Below are 12,459 nucleotides of genomic sequence, written 5' to 3' on the forward strand. Positions count from 1 at the left end.
GAAGCGGGAGGCGGCGGCTTGCTCTCTCCCTGGCGGCTTCGCAAGGTAAGGACAATGCTGGCTTCGAGTCCCCCCCCCTACCCCCAGCGCCTCGAGCCTCTGCCTCTGCCTTCCCTGGGTGAGGGCTGGGCACACCCAGTCTGAAGAGCTGCTATTAACGCTTGCAAAGGTATATCAGCTGCTGACAATAAAATACTGGGGTCACATTTACTTGCAGGAAGAAGAATAAACAAAATACGTGTTTCTTACCAGGGATCATGTGGCAGATGGATCCCCATCTCCTGCAGGTGTCGGCGTTTTAGAGACGATGGGACAGGACGGCCAGGCTTCCAGATCACTAGGAGGTCGTTCCAGACCTGACTGCGAGCCTCACAGTTTTGTCACATACTTAAAACCAGTTACTGTGTACAGATGCCAGCTACCCCAAACCCAAAGCCAGGAACCTGACTCTGGTGCATGGCAGTCCCAAATCTGGAGTGGAGCCGAGGCACCTTCTCCCTCTGGGAGGACCCGGCTCGAGCAGAGGGGTCTCTGGCCGCAGCCCTGCCCAGGACAGGTAGAGTGTGGCAGCAGGCAACGCTCTGCACCTCAAAACCGCCTGGAAGAAACCAGAGCCGGACGTGTCTCAGTCTTGTCCGGGCATCGGAGGAGAGCGTGCGGGGAAATGCCTGCCTCACAGAATCACTGGAGTGTTGCCCTATATGAGAGGGATTACTATAAGAAAAAAGACCAAGCATCTTAAAAATTCCAAAATGGGAACTAGAATTAGGCAACCTTTTATCCATTATAAAGAGCCTTCTAAGTGCCAAGTCCCTGGACAGATCCAGTTGGATGTTCTGGAATCTTAACTCAGCTGGTCTCCAGCTCTCTGTCCTAAGGTGTTTCACCTGGATGGCCCTTCATGGTTCAAAAGGCACAGTCACATGTATCACCTAATTCTGATTCTTCTGAAGTGGCTAAAAACGTGGATTTCCTTTTCCCTTTTGCAGCTGAAGAAAATGAGGCTCTGAGAAATTAAGCAAAGACACGGCCCAGAGCTCACAAGCTCACGTCAGGCTGGAGCTGGAACCGAAGGCCAAGCCCCCTAACTCCAACAGCCGCCTCCCTGCACTGGGAGGGCATCTCCCTCTGTCATTTCAACCAGAGAACCTGGGCCCTGATGAGGCCGATGACGTGACCGGCTCTTCTCGGTGAACACGCGAGACAGACGCTGTGCTGGGACACCTAGGAGAGTGTGGTACTGCCCACAGGTGCTCAGTGGCAGGGCAAGGATATACTGGCATTTGTAATTAGCAAGCAGAAACAATGATCTGCCCCAAATCCCCCATAAAAGCAGCTCCTGGTATCTAAGAAACTCTAGTTCCCGCAAAGGGCTGGGGCTGGTACTAAAAGAACACTGTGTGTTTTTTTTGGCTGCACCATGTGGTTTGCGGGATCTTAGTTCCCCGACCAGGGACTGAACCCAGGGCCGTGGCAGTGAAAGGGCCGAGTCCTAACCACTGGACTGCCAGGGAATTCCCATGAATACCCTGTCTTTGGGGAGAGGAAGAAGACCTTTTACAACTGCATTTCGTGGAGGGAAATCATCTCAGGGCCTCTTGAAACTGTGAAGATGGACTCGGGGCCCAGTGCCCAACCTGCAGGGCAACACTTCTCACTCTGACTCTGGACGGTTCCTCACGTGTTTTTTGGGGGGAGCAGGGGGCGGAAGGAGAAGAGTCCGCTGCACTTGCCCTACATGTGCTCAACGCTGGAGGTGAGTGTCAGCACCAAGGAGAGCGGCACGCGGCGCTGGGAGCCCCAGGCCTGGCCCCCACGCCCAGCCAGCCTGCGGGAGCCCTGCGGCCGCAGCAGAGTTTCACGGAACACACCACAGTCTTCCTTCAAGTCCCCGAAGCTCTCCAGGGTGGACCACAGCGCATCTGGAGCTCCGAGTGTGAACAGCCCCTGAGTTACTCTACGCGTGGGCACTCTTGCTGTTCCAATAACCCCCACTACTCTGGACCCACCAGGCGACATCACCGAATTTCTGCAAGTGCCTTAAAAGCATTCAGATTAGGTATTTTTCCAGCTGTTCCAAGCACTCACCATACTGAGAGAAGGGCAGATACTGGTGATAATTTACCACAAAAGCCCAAGTTGGCACACAGCAGCCCCCCACACCATCTCATGGCTGCCAATCTGGACAGAGTTCTCCATACCCACCTGACCCTCAGCCACTTTTGTCACAGGACAAATTCAGCCCACTTACCTTTTCAGGTTTGCTCTCTTCTTCTTTGTGGCCAAGGCACTGAGATTTTTAGGGGCATCTCTTAGCCCGAAGCTCTTAGCCACATGCCCGAGGTGGAGCGATCGGACGTGGAAGATGTGCTTCAGCTCCCGGGGGTAGGTCGCGTAGGCCCGGATGAAGGACTGCAGGGCTGAAAGACAGCGAGAGGGCGGGAGGCGGTCAGGACGGGTCTCAGCTGCCCCGGCCTAAGGGCTGCCCTGCGCAGTTCACCCTGCCGGGCCACGATGGACACACAACCAGGACAGCACAACAAACATCAACAACCTAAAGCTATACTTGTGTATTTTTTTTAATTTTCTAAAAATGAGTAAGTCTACCAGCCACAATGAATAAACCCAATAAAATTTCACATTTTACTGTGTAGCTTGTAATAAACCTAGAGGGGAGGGTCCTGTTTCCTTCTTCATTATAGTCTTGGGGTCTAGCACAGTACCTGGCACACAGCAGGTTTTTGTTGTATAAATGAACGAATGAGAGAATGAGTGAAGAAACTAAGACAGGATCAATGTATACCATCTTCTTATGAAAAATGAAATCATTAGACCTTTATATTGGGAAAATTTTTCCCTAATCGAATTATTATTTTTTCGAATAGGTAATACATGCAAATGTCACAAAATTTAAAAGGCTCACAAGGCTTTATTATGATTGCCCTTATATGTTTATTATTACCGTACATTACCATTACTGTAAACACTCTCTCCGCCCAGAGTGCCACCTCCAGCTGCCCATCTGGAGGAATCACTGACATCAGCTCTCCATATACTCATGGGATTTTAAAACCGAATTTGTGCTAACGCATCCAGAATTGATCGATACGGGGTTTCTTACCCTTTCAAAGAATGTGTAAAAACGGAAGCAAAAACAGAATTTTAAAGAGAAAGAAAAGTATTAAATTTCTAAAACAGCCCACAAGACAGTTCATCTGTTGAGGACTGCCAGCGGTGTAGAGCTGTCCCTCAGACAGTCCATCACGAAAGTTTCGGTCCTGTTTTAAAGTTAAGAAAGAGGCCCTTGTCCTCAACCCGGCACTGGTCATAGGCGGTTCCCAGGAGGGTGGCGCTCTGGCTACCCCTTGACTGGGCACTCCTTTTTTTAAAAATTTATTTTTATTTTAATTAATTTACTTAATTTTTTGGCCACGCCACGCGGCCTGTGGGATCTTAGTTCCCTGAGCAGGGATCGAACCTGTGCATCTGCCCTGGAAGCGCGGAGTCGTAACCACTGGGCCGCCAGGGAAGCCCCTGGGCGCTCCTCTGAGGAATCATCTTCCTATACCTCGTTCCCCTTAAATGTCTCCCGGTAACAGTGACACTCACGTGTCTGCCCTTTTCTCACTCCAACAGGGCAGGCGGGGACCCTTGGGACTGTTCCCCATCTCCATCCCCACTGACTTTACTTCCCCCGGAGCCCCGCCCTACAGTGCTTCTGATGGAAGCAGGCACTAAACACCAGCCTCTCTCGCCCTCGCTTGTTGAGCCACTGGACTGGCAAGTTTGCCCACAGCTTAAACGTAATATTCCAGCAGCACCTAGAGATTGGCGTTTATGAACAGTAATAAAAAGTGTCATTTTAGCAGATCAGTTCCCGGAAGGATCCTGGGAACCCGTCAAAGCTCTATTTACCGAGCAAAGTGAACTCCTTTTCCCAATCGATGAGAAATAATAACCAAGGCAACTCCACTGTACCCCTCTCTTAAATCTGTGCTTACTCCCCTTTTTAATGACTGGGGACGAGGTTTTTCAAGGAAAATCTTTAACACTTCAAATGGTCCGTGCTGTTTGGAGGGTTCTGACACATATTCAAGTCCTCAGAGGGGAAAGCTCTACAACTATCGCGACCCTGGAGACGCCAGCCTCTTCTCCAGCTCCCTCTCTTTCCCAACCGCCAACATTTACTCTAGACAGAAAAAGCAGACTGGAACCACGCCAGGCCAAGGCAAAGAGTCTGCACCTCTAAAATCTCATTTACCCCGATACTGGCCCAGGCCTCCTCACTCATCTCACTCTTGTGCTTGAGCAGATTAGCAGGTCAGAGAAGATTCCTCTTCTCTACACCAATCCTGAGAGCTGAGGCTGGAGAGCCTCTGTCCTGGGAGAGGTAGGTGCTCAACTAACAGCTGTACGGGGATAATGAGTTCGCCAAGAAACGGCAGGAGAGTCCTCTCCCTCGACAACTCGTCAGGCAGCATCTCCCACTGCCTGCTTGCACTAAGCCTCCCCGTCCTCAAGGCTCCTGTCTCGCTGGGGACAGCGACAGCTGGTCGTCCTCACATACACGCACGGACTCCCAGGTTGGGCCAATTCAGAGAAGCAGGAACCTCAGACGGAGCGCAGCTGTCTGTAGGACCTTCCAAGGGGCAGGAAGTGGCCCTGCTGGCCGCGCCAGGAACGCGTGGAGGGAAGAGGGCTGTGGGCCCGAGGCGAGCGGAAAGGCGAGAAGTCCTGAAAGGAGGCATTTATTTGGGAAGACGGATGATGCTCCAGCCAATCAGAGCAGGCACTGGCACGTCACCAAGTCCCACTTCAGAGCCAGAGGATGACAGAATTAAGGGAAATCTATTTCAAAGTACCTTCCAAGGACATTCTGTCCTTTTGAGCAATAAAACCAAATGTACCCTTGGACATCTGACCAGGGAGAGCGGCATCCTGCAGATGAGGCTTAGGGTCAAGGAGGCAGAACGGAGCAGAACTCCAGCCTGGAAGGTGCAGCTCATCCGCGCTCCTCCCGACCCCACCGCTGCCCGAGAAGAGCACGCGTCTGTACAGAGAAGGCGCGCTGCACTCTCCTACGCGGCACATCAACAGCGACGACCACCCAAAGAAAGGGGGAAAGGAGGCTGCTTGCTCTAATTCTCTTAAAGACAAAGCATTTGGCCAAGAAGCCAACCTCCCTCTGATCACACTGAGGCGAGAGGGATGATTTCAGTAGTTTGCATTTTCTTGACTTCGAGAAGCATCCCTTCGGAGCCAGGCACAAGCCCTACATGTGTAGCCCTTGCTCTTCAGGGCAGAGCGGCTCGAACCGCAGGGCAAGTGGCGCTGTGCAGGTAAAGGACTCCGCTTTCTGAAATTTTTGTTCAGGACTCTGGAGTTCAAACTGAGGTTACCACAATTTTTACCACCTGAAGCTCTAGCTACAAGCTGCAAGACATGAGGGGAAAAAAGGGTAACTGCTTCTGGAAACTGACCACGATAAAGTTCAGGTCATTAGCAATGACTGGGTCAGAAAATACAAAAGGAAAACAAATGCATACTTGGCCCAGTTTCCAACTAGGTTTCTGCCGTGAAGGCAAAACCCAGCTGCTTTGTTAATTATTCATGAGGTGGGTTCTGAAATGGCATAAAAGGGAAGCAAGTCAGTAGTGGGGAATTTGCATATGCAGATTGAAATGCAAAAGACAGTATCAACTCCTGGGGTGTGGCAATTATATGTATATTCTTCCCAAACCTCCAGAACTCAATCCTAAGTAAGAGGAGAGAGAAGAATAGGGGAGAACCTAATGTCTGCTGTGGGGTGACCGAGATCTTCTACGGGCAGTTTCCTTAACAGATCATACATTTATTTCCTTCTTGGTACATAAACATTGGGGACTGGCCCCACTCCAACATCCTTTAAAAAGAAGGCAAGTAACTCTGTTTCTTGGTATAAAGTTCAATGGTAACGATAATGAGAGAAAACACAAAACCGCATTCTCTAAGGACTATTCACTGTAATTTTTACTCTGATGACCCAGTCACGTTGAAACAGTTGTAGGCTCGCTAGAATATCCAAATTACCTCTGACACCGACATCGTAATGATGGTGTTCTTTCTCTTCACTGCAACTCTGCTATTAACCCTGAAATCCTGCTGCAAACACTTGATTATGCATCGTACAGAAAGCTGACGTTGCCTAACTTTCAACAAATGACAAAACTCTAAAGTTCCACTGAGACAAACATTCTATTCCTCCTGACAGAATGTTCCAGTACATCTTTAAGGGCAGGTTCTCAGGAGGAGCCTTAGGAGTTGCTGAATTCACTTCAGGGAAACGCTAGGACAGGATATTATCAGAAACCAGACTGGAATACACGCTAATTATTTATCAGCAGTTATGGGGCAATTACTGGAACTTCATCTCTCATCTTGGGTAGTTCTGATTAAGGACTGCCTAACTAAGGACTGCCTTTATGACGTGCTAAGGTAGGTAACAGGCACTTGCAAACACTTGCTGACTAACTTATTTCTGTCATCTATTTCCAGATGACCATAACCGCCCGGCAGCCAGTCTCCCAGCCTCCACCCTGGCCCCCAGAGTTTGTTCTCACTCAGCAGCAAGTGACCTTTTCAGACCTTGTCAGACCACACCTCTGCCCCAAGCCCTCCAATGGTTCCCCTTCCACTTGTGGTAACCGGGTCCCCTGGATGGCCTCCACGCCCTTCCTCTGCCACCCCTCCCCTCCTTCCAGCCACACTGCCGTCCTGGAGTTCCCGTGCACTCTGACCCCCACGCCCCAACCTGCCTGGACGCCCTCTGTCAGAGCCACGGGGTGGCCCCTCTTGACCTTCAGGACAGGGCTCACTCTGCCCTCATCCCTTCGTCTCCCTCACTTGCTCTGTTCTCTCCATCGTTCTCATCACCTTTCCCTAGACTATCTAATTTATGCGTCATTTACTTATTGTGTTCATTACATTCATCTTCTGCTCCCCCACTAGAATGTTCTAAGGGTGACAATTTTTGTCTGTTCTGATCCCTGGTGTATCCCAAGCACCTGGAACGGCGCCCAATTCAATAAATATTTGTTAAAGGAATGTTGTTGTTTTTTTTTAAAGATTCAATTCATAAAAAGAAGAAAAGAAAGGATTCTATAGTGTTTATCTATTGGTAAGCCAGCCTGGCATTCTTCTCAAAATAGTAGGTAACTATCAAAAAGAACTCTGGATCCCCCAACATGGGGGTAAGTCACTAGCCAAGACACACACATTCCGGCATGAAAGACACGCAGCTGTTCTAAGCTCCCTTCTCCCGTGCTCTGTTCAGCGCTCACAGTGAACTGTTGAGTCCACCCTTAATGCCTGGTGATCCCAGGGGCCAACTTATCCTATAAAGGCACTGAATATTAAATTAATACCTAACTCCTTTGTAAATTTCCCAGGAATTGGGTTCATGGCCCATGGCCCTTCCTCAGCACTGTTCTTTCTCATTTTTCTTTGTACTTTCAAATAGGAACTGCTTTGCTCTAATAACTCCAGCCCTTGCCTTCATCTCTGATTTCCATCTCTACAACTATTTCTACTGACGTGTCATATCTCTTCTATCTGGTTTTCAAAGAAAGAGAAAAATGGATCCCTGAGATCCAAGTTGTTGGGTCAAAGCTCTAGTCCTGATGTAAGCCAAGATAAAGCCTCATTTGTGCAAAACACGGGGAAGGATGAAATTAACATTTAATATCACTTTAAAGCCTTCCGTGCCTGGTTCCAAACCCCTGCAGAATTAGGGAGATTGAAGGCTTTTGCTGGTGAACAAAGATGCCTGGTTGGCCTCTCGACCTGTCCTGTCTGGGGGGCGTGCAGGTGGAGGTGGGGACGATGCCCTGCTGGGTTATCCATCCACAATCACCTAAGAAATCGACCAACCTTTCTTGGCCCCGGAGACCGTCCTCTCACTGGAGTGCACGTAATCTTCAAATACTGTCTGCAAGACCGTGGCTCGCTCTCGGATTTCCTGGGGGCCAACGGAGCGGGGTTTCTGGGAGGGTGACGGAAGGATTAAAGGAGAGACAGTCAGAGTCAGGAATAATGAAGCAGTTTATAACAGATTTAATAACAGTAAAATCACACAGTAACCACAGAGGGGCCAACAAGGGTAATCCTTTCAATATTACTAGGGAAAAAAAGGGAGCGATAAAGATGCTAAAGTCAAGCAAAGATGAGGATGGCTTTGTGAGGGAGCAGATCATGTCTCTTCTTTATTTACTTATTTACTTTTCTTCCTGGCCTCTTATGACTCATGTTCAAAATCAAAGTCTACTGGAGACACTTTGGAATTTTCCAAGTCCAATTCAGGCATTTAAAACATCACTGGACACAAGCAGTTTTTAAAGGAATCTTGTATGGCCCGCTTACGCCTTCAATCTCCTCGCCTGCCTTATACTCATCGGTGGAAGCCTGGCCATTCCTGTCTAAGAGCATCCCACAGTCACCTGACCACAGGTTACTCTGTCCTTGAATCGTAGAGCATGCGTCCTCATTCCTACGAGGTTCAGACTCTGAGTGTTTCGGATTCACTCTTTCAGCCCAGACCTCTGTGCTGAGTTCCCAGGAACCCACTGAGGAGTGGGTTGCTCCAGCAAGCCACATTCAAGAGGATGGCAGGGACCTTCGCAGCCAACAGTCCCTCTGTAAGAACTCACATCTGTCTGCATAGAAGACCTTACAGATGGAAAATATGAGGAAAATAAAAACTTCTTTTCTTTTCAGCCTTTAGCAACCCCAGAGAAAAGATTTCCTTTCTTTATATCCCCCTAAAAACAAGTGGCTTTTGTTTCCTGTATCTTAACACGAATGCTTTCTATTGAACGTGAAACCAAGATCCAAAAGAACCGGATTTGGCTAATGTGCCTCTCTAAAGATGTTGATTCTTTGGATGGTGCTAATTAAGCTCTACCCACACTCACCCCCCAGTGTGGGTCTCACCAGTGTGAGACCCAGCTCATGCTCCTTTTAACTCCTGTAGAGGACAGGGTGCGAGCCCCTGGGTCTGGCTGACCGACCCTAACCCCGTCACCCCGGTCTTTTTCACATTTAAAGGTGCCGGAGAAAGAATAAAGGGAGGAGAAGAAAAAGCCTCCTTCTTCGGAGAGGCATTCGTCTCTGTGTTAATAGAGACTTAACAACCTGAAAATGTTTTTAGTTTAGTCAAATCGTTCCTGCTACCTGTTTGGTTGATGACAGTCTAGCTGATTTCACGGTACATGGTCCCCCTAAGGGTTTTATCCACTCAAATGTCAAGAGAAAAGTCACTCAGGAGCTGTGTTACGAAAGTGGACATTTGCTGTTGTCATTAACAAGGATTTTTTTTTTTTACCCTCTTAACTGATGTGAAATGCAAACTTTTTTTTTTTTGCTGCCCTCCTTTCGTTAAGCCACCTCAGCAGCGAAACTGTCACCTTCCTTGCGTTTTTTTTTTTTTTAATATGAATGTGAAATTAGCGAGGATGCCCTTTCCCCTGGCGGACAGAATCCTCTGTTATTAAAAAGTAAAGCACTTTAATAATGAAAACTTTTTCCTCTTTTTCCTGTGTTTTAACTGTTTAAAATTAATGAGAAGGGCAGAATGGTTGTCAAAGCGATATTGAAAGCCGGGCAGCCAGGACCGAATAAGCACAAAAATCCCTCTAGAGTGTTAAATAAACAGAGCTGCAGCCCTCTCCAATCCCTCTGTTGGTTACTGTATACATTCTGTAACAGCTCTCAGAATAGATCTGAGAGCCAGGGAGGCAGAGAGGTTTCAGAATTCCAATAAAGGCCTCAAATTAAAGACAGCCTGGTGCGAATTCCAGGAGAAAATTAAAGAGACCTCAAGCTTAAGTGACAGGTGACTTGCTTCTGTGTCACAACTGTCAGGGGATTTAGTGATAATATGGCAATATATTACAAAGGGCTTTTCTTATTTCCCCCTTTAGGTTTCAAAATGAGGTATCTTTTCTTCCCAACCAAAAAAAAAAAAAAAAAAAAATTACATATATACATACGTATAATGTGAGTGTGTATACTAGTGAAATATGTAGAAAAAAACGCAATAAAACTAGGTTCACATGTTTGAAATGATGAGGTCACTTTAGTAGAATATAAGAAAAAGTTAATGGCAGAAAACATAATATACTTAGGAGAAAGCAGGTCTTACCCCGCCACTTCCAGAAATACTTTATTTTAAAATTGCCCCTCTTGAGAATGAGTATTTTTCAGCTGTCTTCTTGGGAGGACAGTCTGAATTTAAACTGAAGACACAGGGAGCAGAGTCATGCAGTGCTGGCTCAGCCGCAGGCAGGTAAATGCTCCCATAATGAGAGGGGGTCAGACCCCGGAGGGCACATCCCGCAGGACCGGCTCTCCCACCCTCAAAGATGCAGACTTAGTCCTGCTTAATGAAGCAGCTTGCAACTAGCAGACTGTGGGTCGTTTAGAAAAATAACATTTCCAAAGGTCTAGACGCATTCAATACCCTTTTTCTGTAAAGACCCCACTGATCTTGGAGAGAAGAGACAATCCACAAAAACTAGGCTAGGGGTTTGTGATCTTATTTTAATCTCTCACCATGCCAGTGAGCTTTTTGTTAGGATGAGTTTACAGATGTATTTCACAGGACAAAAAACTTTTAGGAAAAACATGTTGGGGTTTGTGTTTATACCGTGAAGATGAAAATTCATGCCTATCAAGAGGCAACAGATGAGCCTTAGACAGCTGGGCTGGATTATTTTTGTTGTACAAAGTTTTAGGTGGTAGCAGCTGGGCACGGGCGGGGTGGCGGGGGCTGGTTATCTGAAGCATGTGTCTTGAAATCGCCAACTTCTAAGGCATTTTTAAACTAAATGGAAGGATTTTGTTTTAATCATTTTATTGCCAAGCTGAGTTTTACCCCCACGGTCCCTAGAACCTTCTGAGCACTTCCCAGTCAAGTTGAAAGATCACATTTATTCTCTTTGTAGGCGGCTGAACATTCGCGCACCCAGACGTAGCCATATATATTTTATATACCTAAATATGAAATATACATTTTACAGATGCTTCACTCGCTTGCGTTCTGTTCACAGAAGCCCCAAAATGTATATGCCAAAGGACATTGACAATGGCCTTCAACCAAGCTGGGTGAAGACGGGCATTATGATGAGGTGTCTGGCTCGGTGTGTAGAAGGCCCAGCTACTGAGCCCACATTCACCTGCCCGGCCCCGGCCTGTGTGCCAGAGAGAACTGCCCACATTGAGGATACCAATTAAGACATACCGTATTTAAAACAGAATTAAGGGAGTTCTCTGGTGGCGCAGTGGTTAAGAATCCGCCTGCCGATGCAGGGGACACGGGTTCGAGCCCTGGTCTGGGAAGATCCCACATGCTGCGGAGCAACTAAGTCCATGCGCCACAGCTACTGAGCCTGCGCTCTAGAGCCCACAAGCCACAACTACTGAGCCCACGTGTCACAACTACTGAAGCCCGCACGCCTAGAGCCCGTGCTCCGCAACGAGAAGCCACCACGATGAGAAGCCCGCGCACCGCAACCAAGAGTAGCCCCTGCTCACTGCAACTAGAGAAAGCCCGCGTGCAGCAACAAAGACCCAACACAGACAAAAATAAATTAATTAATTAATTTAAAAAACCAAAAAACAAAAAAACAGAATTAAGGGCTTCCGTGGTGGCACAGTGGTTAAGAGTCCGCCTGCCAATGCAGGGGACACAGGTTCGAGCCCTGGTCCAGGAATGTCCCACATGCCACGGGACATGAGCAACTAAGCCCATGAGCCACAGCTACTGGGCCTGCGCTCTGGAGACCGCGAGCCACAACTACTGAAGCCCATGTGCCACAACTACTGAAGCCTGCGCGCCTAGAGCCCGTGCTCCGCAATAAGAGAAGCCACCGCAATGAGAAGCCCGCACACTGCAACGAAGAGTAGCCCCACTTGTCGCAACTAGAGAAAGCCCATGTGCAGCAACGAAGACCCAATGCAGCCAAAAATAAATAAGTAAATAAATTTTTTAAAAAAGAAAAAAAAAGCTGTAAAAAACCCCCCAGAATTAAAAGTTGTAGCCAGCATTTACTTTATTCTCTTTACTATTCACATGAGTCATGCACATAATATACTCTTTCAGGCTGTATATCCATGAGATAATTAGTAATGAAGTCAATTTAGTTTCGTTTTTCTTTGTCCTCTGACTTAAAGGTAAATTTGGTCAAACAAGTGGTGTTTATGGACGTAACATCTAGAACCTGGCATGATTAGTTGAGTTTTCTAAGTTAACCAGTTATTTTGGTGTCGGTGAAAGCCCAACCTTGATTAGCACTTTTTCTTTTTAAAACCAAAGGCCACCAGACCTTAAAAATATCAAAACACCCTGTCCATCTGAGCAGCAGCTCAGGACTGAGGTGAACTCACAGGGCCCAGGGTGTGGAGCATGCTGGGCCTCGTTTTATT

The 12,459-nt window shown here is 47.7% G+C and overlaps 1 protein-coding gene across 1 annotated transcript in view; it reads right to left on the reverse strand.

Moving 5' to 3' along the window:
• Nucleotides 1-12,459, reverse strand: part of DDX31 (DEAD-box helicase 31) — a 74,018-nt gene that overhangs the window by 15,658 nt on the left and 45,901 nt on the right. Inside the window, 2 exon segments of the mRNA XM_059925911.1 lie at nucleotides 2,252-2,420; nucleotides 7,909-8,020. Coding sequence (XP_059781894.1) covers nucleotides 2,252-2,420; nucleotides 7,909-8,020 — 281 coding nt within the window.

The sequence above is a fragment of the Balaenoptera ricei genome, chromosome 6, assembly GCF_028023285.1.
Source record: "Balaenoptera ricei isolate mBalRic1 chromosome 6, mBalRic1.hap2, whole genome shotgun sequence".
NCBI classification, from domain to species: Eukaryota; Metazoa; Chordata; class Mammalia; order Artiodactyla; family Balaenopteridae; genus Balaenoptera; species Balaenoptera ricei.